The sequence below is a fragment of the Pan troglodytes genome, chromosome 19 (assembly GCF_028858775.2).
Source record: "Pan troglodytes isolate AG18354 chromosome 19, NHGRI_mPanTro3-v2.0_pri, whole genome shotgun sequence".
NCBI classification, from domain to species: domain Eukaryota; kingdom Metazoa; phylum Chordata; class Mammalia; order Primates; family Hominidae; genus Pan; species Pan troglodytes.
Window position 1 is genome coordinate 19,531,735 of NC_072417.2, and position 20,347 is coordinate 19,552,081.

General features: G+C 51.3%; 2 protein-coding genes and 1 long non-coding RNA gene across 12 annotated transcripts; 2 read left to right on the forward strand and 1 right to left on the reverse strand.

Moving 5' to 3' along the window:
* Positions 1-7,690: 7,690 nt before the first annotated feature.
* HOXB3 (homeobox B3) lies at positions 7,691-11,310 on the forward strand. Of its 2 annotated transcripts, none has more exons than XM_024350260.3 (2): positions 7,691-8,138; positions 8,984-11,310. In XM_024350260.3, the coding sequence occupies exons 1-2, from the start codon at positions 7,691-7,693 to the stop codon at positions 9,829-9,831; spliced, it is 1,296 nt and encodes a 431-aa protein (XP_024206028.1). In that variant the 3' UTR covers positions 9,832-11,310. The 2 variants fall into 2 exon arrangements, with proteins under 2 accessions (XP_024206028.1, XP_024206029.1); XM_024350261.3 differs by having other exon boundaries at positions 8,987-11,310.
* Positions 8,922-16,677, reverse strand: LOC134808939 (uncharacterized). Of its 9 annotated transcripts, XR_010153208.1 has the most exons (8): positions 14,823-14,959; positions 14,616-14,685; positions 14,244-14,362; positions 13,442-13,535; positions 11,717-11,805; positions 10,218-10,271; positions 9,763-9,825; positions 8,922-9,236 (listed from the first exon to the last, which is right to left on the reverse strand). It is a non-coding gene; the product is annotated as an uncharacterized LOC134808939 (long non-coding RNA). The 9 variants fall into 9 exon arrangements; XR_010153207.1 differs by lacking the exon at positions 14,823-14,959 and adding an exon at positions 16,541-16,677 and having other exon boundaries at positions 8,922-9,825; XR_010153202.1 differs by lacking the exon at positions 14,823-14,959 and adding an exon at positions 15,768-16,437 and having other exon boundaries at positions 8,922-9,825.
* Positions 14,994-17,520, forward strand: HOXB2 (homeobox B2). The gene is made up of 2 exons (XM_001173066.8): positions 14,994-15,659; positions 16,431-17,520. The coding sequence occupies exons 1-2, from the start codon at positions 15,269-15,271 to the stop codon at positions 17,108-17,110; spliced, it is 1,071 nt and encodes a 356-aa protein (XP_001173066.3). The 5' UTR covers positions 14,994-15,268; the 3' UTR covers positions 17,111-17,520.
* Positions 17,521-20,347: the final 2,827 nt, after the last annotated feature.

Below are 20,347 nucleotides of genomic sequence, written 5' to 3' on the forward strand. Positions count from 1 at the left end.
CTCCCTCCCTTTCCCAGCACCCCCTGCAGCCCCCAAGCTGCCCAGGATTTGCAGCCTCCCTTCCTCTGCCTTCTCTGCTCTGCCCACCTTTGTCTCAACACTTGCTGGGGGTGGGGTTTGCCAGGCTAAGGCTGAGCTTCAAGGTGAGGCGGGAGCCCTGATTCAGATTGGGATCTATCACCACCAAGGAGCCCACCTGCCTGAGGCTCCCAACTCGCTGGCAGCACCGCCATCCCCTCATTAGCATGTTCAGGCGGCCTCCGTGGTCATCGAGTGGACTTCGCAGACCCTTGTGGCTGCCCTTTTTGTCCTGCCACCCCTTCACAGGCTCAGCTGGGGAGAGGGCAGCGCCCCCACACGTGGGGTGGGGAAAAAGTATAGCTTGGATTTTTCTTCTTCCACTGCAGCGACCTTTTTCTTCTTTTGATCCCCACTATTGCTGAGCAGTGTCTATGCGAGTCTCCTCTTCTCCCTTCCGGGTGCCCCTTTGTTCCCTCCTGCTCTGGCTTATTGGAGAGCTGGAGATGGGGATCCAAATGCCAAGAGCCTTCTTCATTAGCAATTCCCACTTTACAACTCCCAGCTTTGAAATCTTCATTAATACTTAAGGGAAAATGGAGATTCGGGTGAGTGTGTGAACTTTACACCACTCTTCTAGGGCTACAAAGTTGGGCAGTGAAGCTGGAAAACAGTGTGGGACTGGGAACCCAGACAGGGCCAGGAAGAAACACATCGCCAAACATCTTGCTCCAGGCTTACAGGTCCTAGCTCCCAAGCTAGCCTTTGGGCCAGGCAAATTTTGTGTGGATTGAGCCAGGGGCAGGATCCTTGACTGCCCCAAGTCTGAGATCAGAAATTGGTTTTAAAAGAGCCAACCAGTATGCCCTTATTGAGAGAATTTTTGTTTGCTAGTTGATGCATTTTTGGGGGAGGAGAGAAACAGGCACGATCCCGCCGAGGTCTATAAGGGCGGGTAGCCCTTGATTGCTCCAGAGGGTTTAAAGTGCTCCCGTCGCCTGATACTGGGTACCCAGTGGGGTGGGGGAGAGAAGTGCCAGAGCGAGTGCTCTGGCTCCGAAGAAACGGAATGGAAGAGGAAAAGATGTCTGTGAAGAAGGGCATTTTCTCTAATCTTTACCCTTATTATTTTTTTACTTCATTAGTTTATGCTAGTGTCTCTGTCTCTTACTCAATTTTCCTCTTTTTCAATTTCTCTTTCTCCTCCTTTCTCTCTCTCTCTCTCTCTCTCTCTCTCACACTCTCACACACACACACCCTACACACATGGGCACACACACACAGTTTCGCAGGTTTCCCTCCCAAATCCAAGAAGAAATTGTTCCCTCTTCTGTATCTCCAGTCTGTTCCGAAATCATGGCTTCACTCTCAGGGATGATAAGCCCTTCTCCTGCTTCTCTTTTCCCAGACCCCAAAGTCTTCCCTCAGCCTGCTCTGGCGTCCCCCACGCCAAGTTCCTTGCTCAAACTCCTCACTACCAGCCTTTATCCCCTGAAGTTTGAAAATCCCCTGGCTAGCAGCAACACCTCAGTCCAAACAGGGGCTCTTAGGGGTGCCTGTTCCACGCTCCGTCCTCCAGCCTCCCAGCCCTAATCAGAGGGCAGCCCGCCTGCTCGCCAGAGACCTCTGAGAATGGAAGAAAAAAGGCAAGACAGAAACTAAACTGGGATCTAATTGTCTCCCAAGTATTCCAAATGGGCTCTGTACTCCAGAATTAAGAAGCCCCCACTCCATCTCCTACCGCATTTGGGGGTGTATGTCCTCTGAGATTTTCTCCAGGTTCATTTTCTTGCTTCTCGGTCCTCTTTTTCACTCCCACCCCACTATGCCCCACTGCCTTCTGTAGCCCGAGGGACCACAAAGAGTTGAGGAGGCTTGGGGAAGGGAGGGGTCTGCCGTTGTCTCTGGAACACTCCTCCACTCCCAGCTCAGCTCCAGGCCCGCTTCTCCTGCAGCCGGCCCGAGGCTGCCTGGGTGCCTTCTGGACTCCCGCGTTATTCCTAGAGGCAAAGCTGCGCAGTCCCAAAAGCGATCAGGTTCTCCTCTTCTCTCAGTTTTACAATGACCTTCTCTAACCCAATGATAGTAACAGCTAGGACAGCAGAGGTTTTGAGGTACATTCTTGGCTTTTTTTTTTATTTGGGGGAGTGATAGAAAAAAAACCCCAAAGGTACTGGTTTCTTTAAGCCTCTGGAAGCCTCCCTGGCCTGAGTCCCTGACCCACCAAGCTCAAAGTTACATGGGGTCTGACCCTGTAGGTCTCTAACCAGAGTGTAGAGATCTCAGGACAGACTTTTTGCAGCCACATGCTCAGGCACCCCTAACAGGTCTCTTTGGGGTTCCAGGCTGGCTTGAGCCCCAAGTCTAGGTCTGACTTGGATGTTTTATTTTCTTGATACTACTAATAAACACAGAAAAATACTAATAAACACAGAATAATAGCTAATAAACACAGAAAAATAGCTCCCACCCTCCATCCCCATGTCCCCCAACCCGTGCTTCCCCCCAGCTGTCAACTTTCTAGGTAGGAGGTGGGGTCCTCAGGACATTACATTCTGAGGCTCTGCAAGTGGCTTCTGTTGCTGGAGTGCAGGAAGGCCATAGGTACCCCCAGTTTATCAGGGCCCCTGGAAACCGGCTGCTCCAAATCACCTGGCCTGACTTAGCCTTGCCGGGAAGAAGTAGGGGCTGGAGGCCAGGGGCCACTCCCTATCTCATCCCAAAGTAGAGCCTGTGAGTGGGGAGAGAGAGGGAATGAAGGAAGCTTTGCCAGACACCTCCGACCTATGCTGGAGGGAACACAAAAGCTGGAAATCAACTCTCACCTTTGTTGTCCCCAGTCCCGTTCCCTCTTCTGGTGCATCCAGATGGGAGAAGGCAAAAGCCAAGTATTCTAACCAGGAAATCACAGGGTAGTGCCTTACATGAAGTTAAGAGGACCAGTTTTCCAAGCTGCCTTTAGAGAAAAGAGTCAGCTTTCTATTTCATCCCCTAGCTCCGAGTCAGCAGTTAGGCAGAGTTGCAAACACTCCTGCTTTGGGAAATGTCCTGGTGCTCTTTTTGTCTTTTCTTTCCTCCCTGAATGACTATTCCCCACCCCCTGTCCCAAATCTGCAGACACCTACATTTTTGGCTCCTGTCTTCCTCCTACAGGCCTCCTCCTTGCCTTTTCCTGCCCTGCTCAAACACACCCTAAGAAAACTTTAGCTTTTGTGGCCTTCCTCACTTGTGCCAAGAGTCATAAATCTTGCAGGGCAGAGAGAAACAAACAGGGTTGTTCTGAATAATAATAATAACCATCTTCCATCTCTTCTGCCAGTGCATTTAAAATTAAGCGACCCTGCTAGTTCTTCTCTTCTTAGAAGTACAAATGTCCTTATCACCTCTTAGCCCCTTCTGCCTATTTGGAGGTGAGAATCATAACAGAAACTTATCCATGAAGTTCTTTCAGCCCGTCTACTGCCAGCCAGTCTGGAGCTCAAACTAAAACACAGAGTCCTCCTTTTGTCACCCTCTTCGCAACCCTCCTCCCCCTGCAAGATGTTCAGGGTTTTTAAAATCATCACTCACCGCTTGTTGTCTGTTCTCAAAAAGAAAAAGGGGGAGGGGTGTTTTTTTTTTTTTTTTAAAGTTCTGGTCTTTCCCTCTCCCTTGGTTAGAGACTGGGCCTGGAGACTGGAGGGAGATTTGGGAGGAATAGAGAGGGTGTAGTGGAGGGAAGAAGCCGAGGGAGCCAGAGTGTGAGGGTTGGAGACCCAGAACTACTTTCTAAAAAAGTCCTGGTGTTCCATTTGCGAATGAGTGCAGAGGGGCACCCGGCACCCTCACCCCCGGGCCAGGCCTGCCTTTGACTCAGCCTCCAAATACTACTTCTCATATTAGCATAATAGTTCACTAGTGGGGTATGGGGGGAGCTGTGAACTTCACCGCCTTTCCTTGCCTTTGCTCACCTCTTCCTCCCTGTCCCTCCAATCTAGATTTAAATTTTTACCTGTTCTTTAAGAAAAAAAAAAACCCTCCTTCTTTTCTTCTTACTCTTTTTTTGGGGAGGGGGGTATTTAAAAATTTCCCCCCTTCCCCATCACCACCATCACCTTCCCTCCTTATCAGGCATCTAAGCTTGCTAAAGGGGGAGAGGTGGGGGGGGTGTGAGCTTGTGTGTGAGTGAGTGTGTGTGTGTGTCTGTGTGGTTTTTTTTCCCTGTGCAAAAGCAGAGGCCATTGTTACGGAGAGTAGGGCGTACCAGTCTTATAGGGCAACCACACTGTGGCGGCTTAGCCCTGCTGGAGCCCGGAGCTGGATTCTGGCGAGCTGAGCCGCCCGGCACCTTTCGGTCTTCTATTTTTTTTCCCGCTCCCCCACCCCCTCCCTCCTGCGCACCCCTGCTCCTAAGCCGAGTGAATTGAAGCGGACGCCGCGCGGCTCCTCTGGCCGGTCTGCCCCTCGGGCTCCCCAGCCGGGGTGGCTTTGCGGGGCGGGGCGGGGGGGCGGGGGGCGACGCAGCTTTAAACAGTGGTCTTTTTTTCCTTTGCCTTCAAGGAGGGGAGATTTGTCGCCTGCCGCTCGCTCTGGGGCTCGATGTGAATATATATTATGTCTGCCTGTTCTCCCCTCGTCGGTGGCTAAGGTAAGCTGGACTGAAATAGGCTATCAGTTTGTGAATGGCGGAGAGTATGTCTCAATGATTTATGGCCCATATGACTCCAATCTCGGTTCAAGAAGAGTTCACAAGCTTTAAGCTTCCTTCCACGCAGCGACTCTCTCTCTCTCTCCCTCCCTCCCTCCCTCCCTCTCTCTTCCTCTCTCTCTCTCTCTCTCTCTCCCTCTCTCCCCTCTCTCTTCCTGCTTCTCTCCTCTTTTCTCCTCTCTTTTCTTTCAGCAGCCAGATCCAGGGCTGAATTTTCTCCCCGGCTGCTAAGAAAGTCTCAACCTTTCTCTGTCTTCCTTTCTTGTTATTTTTCTTTCTCCCATTAATTTTTTTAAGTCCTGGAAGATGGCCTATCCCCTCTCTCGGGGCTTCCCCAGCTATTGTTACTCTCCTGGCTCTCCCTGGGGTGTGCTTGGCAAGGTGGGGTTCTTGCGGGGGGCTCATCTCCCTTCTCCAGCGAGACCCTGGGGGGAAGCCGGCAGCCACCGTCTCCCTCCCTCCCTCCCGAGGAGCCATATGGAACCTGAATTTTTCCAACATGGAGGCAAGGGAAATAGATCTGTTTGGCTTGGTAGAGTTGTTCCCCACCCCCTCTTGTTCTGGATCCCAGATCTTGGGTCCCCTTAGCACCTTTCTCTCTTCCCACTGTCCCGTCCGCCAGGCCTCGGCGCCCTCCAACCCGGAGCCCTGCTGAGCAAAGTCCCGAAGCGGAGTTTCTAAGGCGCCTTTTAATTCGGTTACCTCCAGCTCCCAAAACTTGCTGCCGCCCGCGGGGCTCGGCCCTCGGCCGGCTGGTGTGCTGGGAACCTGCCTCCGATAACCGTTTTGGTGTCCTGATCGCTTGCTCTTCTTCGCCTCCTTGGGCCATCGTAGGTGGCTGGTAGCTTGTCGCCAGTCGCCGCGGCAGCAGCGACCGGCTGAGGCAGCCTGGCAGCAGCAGCCAGGGACTACCCGGGTGCACAAACCTTCCCAGCCCTGTCTCCACCACCGGCGGAGTCTCCATTCTTTCTATCGCGTCTCTGGCTCCTTCGCTTTCCACACTCGCATGGCCTCCGTCCCGCAATGGTTTGGGGTTTATTGCAGGGGAGCGGCAGGAATTTCGGCCCCAGGCATCTAGTTACATTATTGTTTTATTATTATTACTATCATCATCATCGTCATCATTATTATTGCTGTAACAATCATTTAGACTAAATAAAGCCAGGGCCTAGCCAGCCAACCCCCTCCAACGTTTTTATTTCATTCTCTTCTCTATTAATAACAACCACAACTAATGCCTGTTAATTAATTCCCCCTTCAGCCAGGGCTGCTTGGAAGCTAATTTTGGTTAAATCAGCAGAGGCTAATGGTAATAATAATAAAGGGATTGGGTCAGCCTGGTCAATTGAACTCTGGTTCTCCCTGGAAGGACCTGCTGCTTTGCAGACCCATGTGTATTTCCAGAAACCAATCGGAACTCAGGGTTACACTGATTCCCTTTTGAGTATAAATCTGTGCCATGAAGAAGGGGATTTATGTGAGGGAGGGACTTTCTTCACCTGCACTCCTTTTATTTTATTTTCCTATGTTTAGTTTTCTTTGGAGTTGAACAGCTAGGCTGAATGAGATTAAAGTTTTCCAAACACACATGGCAGTATGGAGGTTTTATGAAAAGTGATGGTAAAGAGTTGGGAGAGACAGAGGGAAAAAAATGCAGTCAGAAGTTTCAGAACAAATACACAAAATCCTATGTTAGTTTGAATCTTTATTTTTCTGGCACACTTTTAAAAGGCTGTATTAAAATAGTGATTTTTTTTTTTTGCCTCAGGGAACCTCAGTCAACAGGAATACCTCTGTTTCTAACCTAGAGAATAATACTGTTAAAATTGCTTTGTTAATTTTTTTTTCCTCAGGAATAATTTTCTCTTTTGGAAAGCACTTTCCCTGTCTCAGTAGAAAAGTCTAGCAGTTGTAACTTCTTGTTTCTTATTTGCTTTGGGGGAAATCAAAGAAAACAGACGGTGAAGGAAAGGGTGGGAAAAATTAAGTCTCATGAAAAAAAAAAAAAGAGGTCCGGGGAGAGACCTGGGCCAAATGGTCACAGCACCAACTGGCGTGGCCCAGGAAATTGAAACAATCCTGCTCCATCTGGGGGCCCCACAGGGCCACTGGCTGCCCGATCCCAGGTTTGGCTGAGCAAAGACAAGGGCCGGAGGTGGTGGTACCTGCAGCAGGGCCATGGACAGATGAGTCTCGGTTCAGCTGGCTCTTGAGGTTAAAAATCATCAGGAAGTTTCTAGGTCAGGCTGTTGTTGTCTTCCTGGTGGGAGAGTGGTGGGAAGTGGAGAGGATACCTCACAAGAGAAGCTTCTCTGCTGAACTTGCTTCTCCTGCCTGTTCTTTTAGGAGATCCTTTGGTTTTCCTTCAGGCTAGACTTTGCTTGGGCAAGAGACCTAAACCGACTTGGAAGGAGGCAAAGGCTGGAAGCATAGAAGCCTCTGGGCTCAGAGGAGGGTGTTGATGATGCTTTTATTTTGGAGTCTCCTAGTGTCCCCTCCCTTGAGCCATCCTATCCCAGAGTTGGGGAGGAGAGATAGGGAGAGAGGGACTAGGGGAGGTCAGGGGCTAGTGCACAGGCAGGAGAGAAGCAATGGCCTTTGCCATAGATTCTACATCTAGGCAGTCTTGAAAGGCATATAGTCTTTATTTTTTAATTTTTTTAGTGGAAATGAAAACTGGTGGGCTTTTTTTTCTCAGCATCTGCTTTGGAGATGTTGGGGAGGGGAAAAGAAAAAACCCTATTGATGTCAGTTCCCTTTTCAGTTCCTAAGATGGATTCGAGCCCCAGTCCTCTTCTCCCCCTTGTGTCTCTTCTCTCGCCTCGCAGGTCAGCCGCTTGGAACAGACCCCGGAGGAGGGGGGCAGAGAGGGGAGGTGGGGGGGGGGGTCCGGCGTGTCACGTGACCCCCAGGGTTGCCAATGTCCGGTCCTGAGGGTATCAGGCCTTTCCAAGTTGCCACCCACTGCCCAGGCCTCACCCAGCGATGCAGAAAGCCACCTACTACGACAACGCCGCGGCTGCTCTCTTCGGAGGCTATTCCTCGTACCCTGGCAGCAATGGCTTCGGCTTCGATGGCCCCCCCCAACCCCCATTTCAGGCCGCCACGCACCTGGAGGGCGACTACCAGCGCTCAGCTTGCTCGCTGCAGTCCCTGGGCAACGCTGCCCCACATGCCAAGAGCAAGGAGCTCAACGGCAGCTGCATGAGGCCGGGTCTGGCCCCCGAGCCCCTGTCGGCCCCGCCCGGCTCACCCCCGCCCAGTGCCGCACCTACCAGTGCCACTAGCAACAGCAGTAATGGGGGCGGGCCCAGCAAAAGTGGTCCCCCAAAGTGCGGTCCCGGCACCAACTCCACCCTCACCAAACAGATATTCCCCTGGATGAAAGAGTCGAGGCAAACGTCCAAGCTGAAAAACAACTCCCCCGGCACAGGTACCAGTTCTCTGCCTTCCTTGTCCTCAGCTTTTGTCGGAGCCAGGAATGTCACTGTTATTCTAGCACCCAGCCCCTAGGCGCCCGCGAGGCTGCCTGGGAACAATATTAGGTGGCCGGCGGGTACATTTTTGATACCCCTACCCCTTAATGACCCCTGACCCCGCCAACACCCTCCTCCCTCTAGCTGCCCTCCACCGGAGCTTCTGAAAGCTCCAGAAGGCCCAGTGCGTGGCCTCAAAGCCCTTCCCAAGGCCACAGAGCCAAGACGAGGCGCTGCCGGGAGGATGCAGAGTCGTCAACGATTGATTATTATTAAGTATGATTACTGTGGGTATTAATCACAATCGCTTGGACGGCCTGGGGTCCCGGCCTCCAGAAACGGCAGCCTCTTCGTGCCACACTTCCTGCCCACGAGTGTCCAGATTACCCCGAGGATTCTCCTCAGTCTCCCATCCTGTCCTCAGGACGGGGTGGGCGGGGAGGGGAAATGTCTTCCCTGACCTGGAATTGGGGATAAGGGGGAGAAAGCACGCACGCGAAAATCCAGCCCTAAATAAATGGCCGTGCGGCTCTGTCTGCGTGACATGATCAAATTTTCATAAGCTGGGGCAGCGAAAGGAGAACAGGTCTCTTAATAAATGCCACTATTATAGAGTGTCCGCTAATGCGACGGGCGGTGGGGTGGGGGAGTGAGAAGGAGGCGGGGACGCGAAGGGGAGGGCGGCGGGGACTCTGAGTCCAGGCCTGGATTTATTAAGAAACGATGCATTCAATTTCGGCGTGTTCAGTAATTATCTTTTATTTCATTTTCTCCCCTTCCCACCCCTCCCCCTCGGATCCAGCAGAGGCCTGTGGTGGCGGCGGCGGTGGCGGCGGCGGCGGAGGCAGTGGTGGCAGCGGGGGCGGTGGCGGCGGCGGCGGGGGAGGGGACAAGAGCCCCCCGGGGTCGGCGGCGTCCAAGCGGGCGCGGACGGCGTACACGAGCGCACAGCTGGTGGAGCTGGAGAAGGAGTTCCATTTTAACCGCTACCTGTGCCGGCCTCGCCGTGTAGAGATGGCCAACCTGCTGAACCTCAGCGAGCGGCAGATCAAGATCTGGTTCCAGAACCGGCGCATGAAGTACAAGAAGGACCAGAAGGCCAAGGGATTGGCCTCGTCGTCGGGGGGCCCATCTCCAGCCGGCAGCCCCCCGCAGCCCATGCAGTCCACGGCCGGCTTCATGAACGCCTTACACTCCATGACCCCCAGCTACGAGAGCCCGTCCCCACCCGCCTTCGGTAAAGCCCACCAGAATGCCTACGCGCTGCCCTCCAACTACCAGCCCCCTCTCAAAGGCTGCGGCGCCCCGCAGAAGTACCCTCCGACCCCGGCGCCCGAGTATGAGCCGCACGTCCTCCAAGCCAACGGGGGCGCCTACGGGACGCCCACCATGCAGGGCAGTCCGGTGTACGTGGGCGGGGGCGGCTACGCGGATCCGCTGCCGCCCCCTGCCGGCCCCTCCCTCTATGGCCTCAACCACCTTTCCCATCACCCTTCCGGGAACCTGGACTACAACGGGGCGCCCCCTATGGCGCCCAGCCAGCACCACGGACCCTGCGAACCCCACCCCACCTACACAGACCTCTCCTCTCACCACGCGCCTCCTCCTCAGGGTAGAATCCAAGAAGCGCCCAAATTAACACACCTGTGATGGGAAAGGGCGAACGAGGATTAGGGGATGGGGAGGAAGAGAGAGACTGTGGAGCTCTGGGGGCAGCCTGGAGGTCTGAAAAGAGGAGCCAGAGAAGGTGGTACCCAGGCTTCCTGGTCAGAACCGGCCTGGAGCTCCTTCCCCTCCCCCTGGCCTGAGAGGTTGCTTTTAAGTCTTCCACCCCTTGTTCCATCTGCCTGCCAACCCATCGGAAAGGAATCCACATCATATTGGAGATGACCCCATCAACCCCAGGGCTCCAGCACTACCAAGTTGGAATTCCACGCCCGGGAGTGGGGTAGAGGAAGACGAGACAGGAAGAGGCAGAAAAGCACATTTTAAAAACCAGACAAGATGGCTAGGCCATCACCAACCAACGGACTTACCTTACATCTTTGTAGGTAATTCCCCCCAAATCTTGATTTTTTTCCTCAATTATCCTTTAAAAAATAAGAAAACACATTTCAAACCCAAAGGGCACAAAACACGTTCCCTTCCAACTTTCCCAAAACCTCAAATTTGTTCCCATTTATTTGAGGTTTATTGAGGTACCTACCCCCTCCACTTCTAGCCCCCGGTTTTTCTGCTCTAGAACATTCATATCTATACATCCCACCCCCATCAATTACAGTTTTTAGAGGGCTCAGGGATGGTGAGAGATCCTGAAAGAGCTGCCTATATTATAAATTATATACTTTTTTTTTTTAAGGAAAAGTGTGGAGGCTAGGGCAGGCAGGTTGTTAGGACTCAAGGTTTGCCCATTCTGCTGCCTCCATCTCAGCTCCAGCTCCATCCCCCTCTCCACGGAAAGCAGTTGGTGACACGAGGTTCTATACTTTTCTTCTGTTGCTCTCTTGACTTAACGTGAAAACAGGGTATATTTGAACAAACTGTCTGTCCCAGGCAGGGGCTGGGCAGGGCCTGTGTGCCTTGCTCAGCCTCCTGACAGGACACTTTTGTTGCACTTAGAGTTTACATTTTAATGGATGTAAAAACAACTGTGAGAGATGTCTGGGCCTGCAGAAGTCCAGCATTGCTCAAAAAAGCGTGTGTTCTAGTGAACATTTTCATATATATTTATTGGTTATAGCCTGTTAAAATATTTTCTTTTTTGTATTATTTATCCCCCTACATTATGTATTTATATGAGGGAAAGAAAGGAAAAAATTGTACTTTTTTAGTATTTACCTGTTACAAAGGACATTGTGTTTCCTGTCATGTAAAACCAGCTATTTTAGTTACTATTGTACTCTAGAAAAGAGCTGTAGATTTATGTTAAACTTGTACTTACGAACAATTGTAATTAGTTCTAAAAGGCATGAACTCAGCTCCTAATCGTCACTGTATAGTCCTGAATTTGTAGAACTAGAGTTAATTCCCTCTTGGAACTTTCTTTGTTCTTCAGTAGTTACTTTTTTCCTTACCTAAAAGGGTTGTCTGTCAAACAATTCTTGAATAAACTTTCTGTTATCAATTTTATCTTGTCCTGGTGGTCCAATTTAGATAGCAGAGCAAGGCTGCTGACTGCCAAATTTCCCCCAAGGGAAGAAGGACAAGGACAAGGACACTGAAGACCCTTCCCTGGCCTTTTTGTCCACTGCCCAGGTTCCTGTCTCCCCCTTGATATGTCTTAAGTTTAAATACCATTTTCTCACTCATAAGAGCCTGTAACATTTTGCCAACTTCTTCAGCTGTGGTTTAAGTAGCAAGTTGGGAGGTAATGGGGGACTCTTGGATGCTCTCTGTAGGTTTTTCTGTTTGGCCTGTATGCCTCTAGGTTTTTCATTCATTGACCTTTCGTCTGTTAGCTCCTTTGGCCACAGCGTCCATGCACCCCCCACCCCCCACCCCTTCCCGCCACCAACAAGAAAATCTGGCCGATTACGGTTTCTTCCACGAAACCTAAACTTCACAATCCTCTTCCGGAGCTACAAAGAAGGTGTCACGTGACCCGAAGCCCAACCACCATTGGGTCTAAAATGAAAACAAAGAAAAATGATTAATCTAAAAAAAAAAAAAAAAAAAAAAAAACTGAGGCCTAGACTTCTCAGGTCAAACTTTAAAACTAAGTAAAATTAAATCACTAAATAAAACTCGAGGCGGAGGGAGAAGAAGCACGTTCGATTTCCCCTGCCAGAGAAAGGGGAGAGGAGGGTGGGAGAAGCTGTTGGATCCAAGCGTAAATAAAACGGTCCCCAGGCTAATGTGCGGCTCTGTTTCCATCATCCTTGGGAAAACTTCATTTCTTAGTCGTGGTTCCATAAAAGTTTTATCACACTGGAGTGAAAATAGAGAAGGTCTGTCAAAGATGAAATGTCACCGCCGAGTCGCTGGAGCCGATAAGAGCGAGAAGACAGGGCGGCTGAAATATGGAGCTAATTCGTTGAAAGAGAAGCGATGGCTGCTTGCTGAAGAGCTGCATAATTCTAATTGTAAGCGATGTGCCCGCATTGCTTAATTAGGAGCATATATTTGGTGGTAGTGATGTTGGGGGAGTGAGAATCGTTCCAGGCCCTGCCTTAAAGAGAGGGCTGATTTTCATTTTTATGTTGCATCCTGGCAGTCCAAGGTTAGTAATTATAGTCTTTATGCAACAATAAATAACAATAAAAAAGCAACCTGAACTCTACACCCTCCCCCTTCCCCACCACCAAGTAGGATTTTAACTGGACTCATCCAAGCAGCAAGCAATTTAGCATTGGGTCAGGCTATAATTTAAAGGCATAAGAGCGTGCAAAGTTTGATTGGGATCAAATAACGCTCAAGGGTTTTTCTTTCTTTCTCTTTCTCTCTTCTTCCTTGAATAACATTTTCTGAATGATATAACTAGATGAAGCACCATGTTTGGCTCTGGGGCTGGGTTGGGTTGTTATTTATCTAGCAGGAAAGAGGCCAAGAAAGAATTTAGCTTAAGTTTGAAAAACAGAGCTTTGGCTCAAAGCTGGAATCGCAAACAAGAAAAATAAGAACCAACTTGGCTTGGTGTTCCCTATCCTTCTCTTTGGAAGATTCCAGGCGCTCAGCTAAAGCAGCCAAAGACGTGGGTAAAATATCCGTGCTGTTAAATTCACAGCAGGACGGGGGGCGGGGGAGGGATGTCTCTGAAAAGGAGGGTTCTCTTGGCCCCTTTTAACACCCAAGTTTTCCGCTGTTTGCTAATCTGGCCATAAAATCTGTCAGTGAGGGTTAGAGAGAGCTGTATTTCCTGCAGGGACAGTCTGCCCGAGTTGCCTGAGATAAGCTCTGGATCCTTCAGCCAGCTACAGAAGCTGTTGCTAAACTTTCAGAGGTGTTCAAGGGGGTGGCCAGAGGGAGAACCCACTCTCAGGCCTCCCTGCATGACTTCCAGACAGCTACTATTTGGATTATTCTATGCCCACCCCCATCCACACCTCTAAATGGCAAAAATTGTTTTCTCTGGAGCCTAGTTGCACACTACTGTCGCTGGCCACTTTGCCCAGGTCAGAGCAGCTCTCTCTGTTCTGAGCCCTCCAGAGCATGCCTCCTCGGTCCCTGCAGCCCCCACCTCCAACTCCCCTTTCTCCATCCTCCTGTCCCCCACCCTCATGCTTCTACTCAGACTTCTCTGTCCTTCTTTTTAAGTACTCACCACCACCCACGCAGATGTTACACTGACAGAAAGTTTCTAGTTCCAGCTCCGGGCTCAGTTGCCATTTCTCTGCTAACCAGCCTTCTCCTCCTGGCTGGGCAGCAGAGAGAGAGGAGGGGGAGGGGAGGCCAAAGCCATGGGAGTTCTCCAGGCAAACTTTCCACCCAACTTAGCGCTTTCCCTCTGTCCCCATTTCCCATCTGTTTCCCAGCTCTCCCAGAATCACCCTTCTCTTTTGCACCCCCACCCCCACCCCCAGGCCTTTTTAAGGGATGTGAAATTTTGGCTGTTCGCTCTGCTTTCCCAAAGAGCCAAATTCTTTGATGCAATCGGAGGGAGCTGTCAGGGGGCTAAGATTGATCGCCTCATCTCCTCTCCATCCGTCTGACCCACTTATTTAAAAATCTTCCCCCAGATCGACTTTTCAGTTTCTGCTTTGAGGCCTAGTTTCCCACCAATTGCTTGGGGCTCAGAGTCTTGTGCCCTCTCCCCATAGTAAATTACAACACTCTAAACTTCAGACTATCTTGGTCTCCTCAAAATAAAATAAATTTTAAAAACATTTTCCCCCAGGAGCCAGAAATGGAATATCATCTCAGTGGTCATTATTTCCACCCCTACCATCTTCAGGGAATTCTTCCTTGTCAGGGATTTTTTTTCTTTTTTCTTTTTTAACTAGCACAATGGCAAAAATGGGAGGGAAAGTCTCTTTGTCCTAGGGGAAAATCTCCCCACCACACTCACGCACACACATAACGCTGATCTGAACTTTGAGAGTGCTCTAAGTTAAATCAATGGCTACCTCAGTTCTTGTTCATGTCCCTGGATGTGGATACAGATACAAGCTTGAGGCTTGAGTGGGTACATGCACATCTTAGACTCTGCCTGTTTTTGCGGGATGTCACAGAGAAGCATGGAAGCCTGAAAGTGAGGAAAGCAGGGGTACATAAGGGGCAGAGGCAGTGCTGCAAACACTGGGCAGAGAAGAGAACCCAGACCATACAGCCATGGAGGCCAGAGGCCCAAAAATGCCTCTCATGCTCCATCTCACTCCTATGTGTCTGCCTGGGAGTTCCTGTCCATTTCCCAAGATTTAACTGTTGTTTTTGGAGGGTAACAGGGATAGTGGTGTGATGATTGTAAATCTCTTTCTTATTTTCACCTTAATACTGACCTTTTTCAAAGAGTGGAAGCCTCTTTCGACTCCCTCTTCCTCCAACGCGGAGATCCTCACTCATCTTTTCCTGGGGAAGGGGAGAAGGGAAGGGGATGCTGCTGGCCACGTAAAGAAGGCCTTAATTTACTCTATTAAAATACTTGGAAAAGAGGAAGGTTTCTCCCTTAGAGTCTCTTCTTTTCCAGGCTTCTGAAACCTTCTAACCTTCGAAGGGGATGAGGAAAAGGTTCCTCTAGCTTTTCTGGAGAAACGGAGGCATTGGGGAGAGAGCATGTGAGGCACTGGTGTAGGAATGGGGGCTCATGGTGTCCTGGTCGTGGTCCTCTGGTGTTTTTGAATCAATTAAACCAAATAATGCTCTCTGTTTTCCACCAGGCCCAGACGAGCGATTGGCGGAGGCCGGTCCCGTGACCACGAATTCCCTGTAATTTCGCTGGAGTCCTGGGTTTAATAGAGAGAGTCCCCATACGCTTGTATTTATCAGCAATATACAATTATAAAGGCCCAAAATTAAAAAAAAGAGAGACCGAAATCTCCCCCTCCCAAAATCGCTCCATTACATAAATCTGGGGGGGGCAGGAGGGGGGGTCCCTTCCGATCCTCCCTCCTGACGCCCCCCCCAGCAGCCCCCTCCCCCACCATTGAAAGCCATGAATTTTGAATTTGAGAGGGAGATTGGGTTTATAAACAGCCAGCCGTCGCTCGCCGAGTGTCTGACTTCCTTCCCCGCTGTCTTGGAGACATTTCAAACTTCATCAATCAAGGAGTCGACATTAATTCCTCCTCCTCCTCCTTTCGAGCAAACCTTCCCCAGCCTCCAGCCCGGCGCCTCCACCCTTCAGAGACCCAGAAGCCAAAAGCGAGCCGAAGATGGGCCTGCTCTGCCGCCGCCACCGCCGCCGCCACTCCCCGCTGCCCCCCCGGCCCCCGAGTTCCCTTGGATGAAAGAGAAGAAATCCGCCAAGAAACCCAGCCAATCCGCCACGTCTCCTTCTCCGGCCGCCTCCGCCGTTCCGGCCTCCGGGGTCGGATCGCCTGCAGGTCGGTAAGCGTGGTGGGGGTGGGGTGAGGGGCAGCCAGAAGAGGGGGAGAAAAAGCAGTGGAAGGAGGTTTAAAAAAAATAGTGGCGAGCCTGTTGGGGTTCCTTACCCCCTCCATTCCTGGGATGGGGAAGTAGAATATCCCACTGGGGTTCAGGCCTGGCCGCTAACAGCGTCTTTTTTTTTCTCTCTCTCTCTCTCTTTCTCTCCCTATGGCTGATTTTGGAAGCTGGTTGGGGAAACGCCTTTTTTTCTGCTAGAAGAAAATGATTTGATTGAGGTTTTCACCCGTATCTGTGTAGGGGAATGAGTATGTTGTTGCTGGTATAGACCCTAGAAGCAGAAAAGATTCGGTCCTTTCTGCCCCAACTCTAGGAGAAGAGGAAGAATTCAGAGCTAGGGAGGAAGAGGGGTGAAGAACAATCTTTCTGACCCTCGCTCCGGTTGAGTTGGAAAGTTCCGAATTGAGGGGTCCACTGGGAGGGCTTGGGAGGGGGATCTGAGGTTCCGGCGCCGAAGGGAGCCGCTCTCCGCCCCCTGCGTGGCCCGTGGGCGGCTCTGAATGCTTTGCCCTGACCCGGGCCGGGGCTGTAGACTAGAGAGGGAGAGAAGAAAACCCAAAAGCAGTAAAGCGAGCGGCTTTGGGGTGGGGGCGGGGGTGGGGTGGCGAGGAAGGGGAGAGGTGATACTGGTTTTGGAGGATGGGGTAGTCCGAACTGAGGTTGGGCTGAGTACACGGCCCGCTATGACGCCAAGCCTGTTTTCCCTGCAGATGGCCTGGGACTGCCGGAGGCTGGTGGCGGCGGGGCGCGCAGGCTGCGCACGGCTTACACCAACACGCAGCTGCTGGAACTGGAGAAGGAATTCCACTTTAATAAGTACCTGTGCCGGCCACGCCGCGTCGAGATCGCGGCCTTGCTGGACCTCACCGAAAGGCAGGTCAAAGTCTGGTTTCAGAACCGGCGCATGAAGCACAAGCGGCAGACGCAGCACCGAGAGCCGCCGGATGGGGAGCCTGCCTGCCCGGGAGCCCTGGAGGACATCTGCGACCCTGCCGAGGAGACCGCGGCCAGCCCGGGCGGCCCCTCCGCCTCGCGGGCGGCGTGGGAAGCCTGCTGTCACCCGCCGGAGATGGTGCCGGGGGCCTTAAGCGCGGACCCCCGGCCTTTAGCCGTTCGCTTAGAGGGCGCAGGCGCGTCGAGCCCCGACTGCGCTCTGCGCGGGGCCGGCGGGCTGGAGCCCGGGCCATTGCCAGAAGACGTCTTCTCGGGGCGCCAGGATTCACCTTTCCTTCCCGACCTCAACTTCTTCGCGGCCGACTCCTGTCTCCAGCTATCCGGAGGCCTCTCCCCTAGCCTACAGGGTTCTCTCGACAGCCCGGTCCCTTTTTCCGAGGAAGAGCTGGATTTTTTCACCAGTACGCTCTGTGCCATCGACCTGCAGTTTCCCTAACCCGTTTCCTCCTCCCGGTCCTTTCGACCCCCGCGCTCCTTGGCCGTCTACTGGAAAAATCGAGCCTCTCCCACCCTCAGTCGCATAGACTTATGTGTTTTGCTAAAATTCAGGTATTACTGAATTAGCGTTTAATCCACTCCCTTTCTTCTTCTAAAATATTGGGCACTCGGTCATCTTTTAAAATTCACACAGAAAAATTCCGTTTGGTAGACTCCTTCCAATGAAATCTCAGGAATAATTAAACTCTAGGGGGACTTTCTTAAAAATAACTAGAGGGACCTATTTTCCTCTTTTTTATGTTTTAGACTGTAGATTATTTATTAAAATTCTTTAATAATAGGAAAAGGGGAAAGTATTTATTGTACATTATTTTCATAGATTAAATAAATGTCTTTATAATACCAAAACGAGTGTTTGTGTTGGGACCTAAACTCTTTCCCCGCGGCCCCAAGGCCGGTCCTCACCCCTCCAGGACCTGTGCGAAGTTGATTAGGTTCAGCGGCCCATATGGCAGCAAAGCCTCCAGGGTCGGCGAAGTCCGGGTGGTACAAAGGTGACCCGATTGATGGCCGCTTCGCCCACGGCTCCGGCAGAAGTCAGGAGTTTGCAGGAAGCTGGGTCACCTCCCCGCCCCTCAGCAGAGGGTCTTTGGTCCTGAGCGGGTGGTTCTGGGGCCTCTGCTTAGAAATAGAGATGGGCAGGTCGAGGGAGAGAGTGTACAGCGAACAGAGGAGGGTGAAAGGAGAGGAAGCCTGTGGACAGTCTTCAGGGTCGTGGCAGGGGCAGAAGTTTACTGGAATCGGGAACAATCCAAGGGCTTCCTAGGCTTTTGCTTCTTATGACCGAAGCCGGTGTAGGACCTTTTTCCGAGCTCAAGAAGCCTAGGGACGCGAGGCCTGGGGCTTGAGCCGGGCCTCTTTGGGAGCTGTAGGTGGCTCTCCAAGGAGTGGAGTGGGGTCGGGGATTTTCTCGGGAAGCAGGGTCCCGCACCCAGGGATGGTAACTGGCTTCCAAGTGGGCAAGAGAAGAGGCCAGCTGAGAAATGTGGCGCTGCCGGGACACCCATGGACTCGGGCTGCTGGGGTTTGGGGGACCATCCAAGAAGCAGCCGGGCGAGAAGCCCAGGATGGCCCGGCAGCGTCGCGAGGCGCTGGACCTGCGGGGAGAGAAGGAGGAGCGAGGAGAGCGGGAGGGAGACAGGGAAGCAAAGACGATGCTCAAAATGGCGCTGGGGCCGGGCGGCGGACGCGGGGGGGAGGCGAGGGAAGAAGCTGTGGCCGCCATGACGGCCGCTGCAGGAGGCGCCGGCCCAGCCGGGATCTGCCCCGGCCCAGCCGGGATCTGCCCCCGCCCCTGCGTCCTCCCAGCTGGATTTTCCAGAGGCCAGGGAAGAAGGGGAGCCTGGGGAGTCCCACCTTCGTTTTAGTTAGTTTGATTTTTTTATTTTTAAAGTGGAGCCCAACGGACGCTGAGGACGCGAGATGGAAGGAGAGTCCGTGTGGATGTGGGAAGGGAAGGAGAGCGGCGGGTCTGCGGGCCTGGGTGTGCCTCATCCAGTCTGACTTTTGATTCTTCGCTGTGGGATTTGAAGCCAGGCCAGAGCTTTCTCTGAATGCAGACCCACCAGTCTTGACCAACAACTTCATTTTCCGTATCAACACCATGTCCTGTCTATCCCCCACCACACCCTGCCTGGTTCCTTGTAAACCTGGTAAGCGGGAAGCAAGGATCGATCTCCCCCATCTGCCTCCTGGTTTGTTCTGGGAAGGTGGAGGTTTAAAGGGCCCCGGAAAGCCATCCATCCTCCTTAGGTTTCTTTAATATTTCTCCCGCTCAGAAACAGACACTACGGGGCTATCTCCCCGGCAGATGCTGCCCTTCTCAAAAAGCAGTTTATTTCCTGGGCCTCCAGACTTTCCCCTGGACCAACAGGACCAGGATTTAGAGTACCAGTCACCCAGAGGCAGCAATTGTCAGGATAAGCCAGGAGCCAACATAGGTTGTGACACAGAGGACTAGACAGGCCCTTTGCATATTTTAAAATGGGTCCCTCAGTGTGGGAAGTACACACCTCTTAGTTAGCTGGAACTTAATCCCTTAAACTGTCTTAATATAGAATTCATCTCGTGCATTAATCTTACATCATGTTAAATTGCACTTATTTCTCTCATAAATAAATTAATATAGAACAATTAGATGTGTTATAATAATGTCATGTATCTCAGTTTATTTTCCCTCACAAAATATATAGGTATGAAATAAATTCAATATATTAAAGTAGTAATACACAGCTTATTGGCTTATGTGTTTATTTTCCCCATAAATAAGGGAATATACAATATATTAAAACTATGCTATACATCTCATTGGGCTGTGTGTTTATTTCTCCATAAAATATGCCCACAGGCAGTGTTTAACATCTTAAAAATCACAGCACACAAGCCATCTCTACACTAGCAAAATGAACAGATATTTCAGCTGGGGCTTTGATTTCTATGGACAGTCAAACTAGATAATTTGGTCTAATTAAAAATGCTCTTGCAGCTAGCTATAGCAGGTTGTTACAAAGATCAAGAATATCAGAAGGATCTTGCTAATGTCCTACCTTCCAGTTTCTTTGGTCAAAATGAGAGCACCCTTCCTCAATGCCAAAAAAATGCAGTGTTGGCTCTGCAGGAGAGAATTCCTATCCCCCATCATGGTCTGCAGCACTCAAGAGCCTCTGATGCACCAGTTCTCTGCAGCCTGGCTGCTCCATGGACCAGCAGCATCAGCACTACCTATGAGCTACTTAGAAATACAGAATCTTAGGCCCCTGAATCAGACCTACTGAATCAGAATTTGCAGTTTAGCAGCTCCCCAAGTGATTTATATACACTTAAAGTTTGAGAAGTACTGCTAGATCATAGTGCCACCTTGCTTTCTGCCTTCCTCCATGCTTCAGAAGTTTTGACTCACTTTACCTGGCCCCTGCCTTCCAATTCTCCCAACCCAAACTAGTAGCTCAAATGGCAGGGAATCTTTGTTCCTGCCTGGGCCTGCATCAGTCCTGATTCCTTCCTGCCAAAGTAGTGGTGAGCCAACCAAAGGCTCAATGTACCTGTTTAGATTCAGGTACTTTGGATATCCTAGGGGTAAGAGTTCTTAGTCCAGGTGTTGTCTTTGGCTGATTATTGGAGAGGAGTTGAAACTCTTTTTACAGGAAACACACAAGTGTTGCTGGCTGTCTTCTTT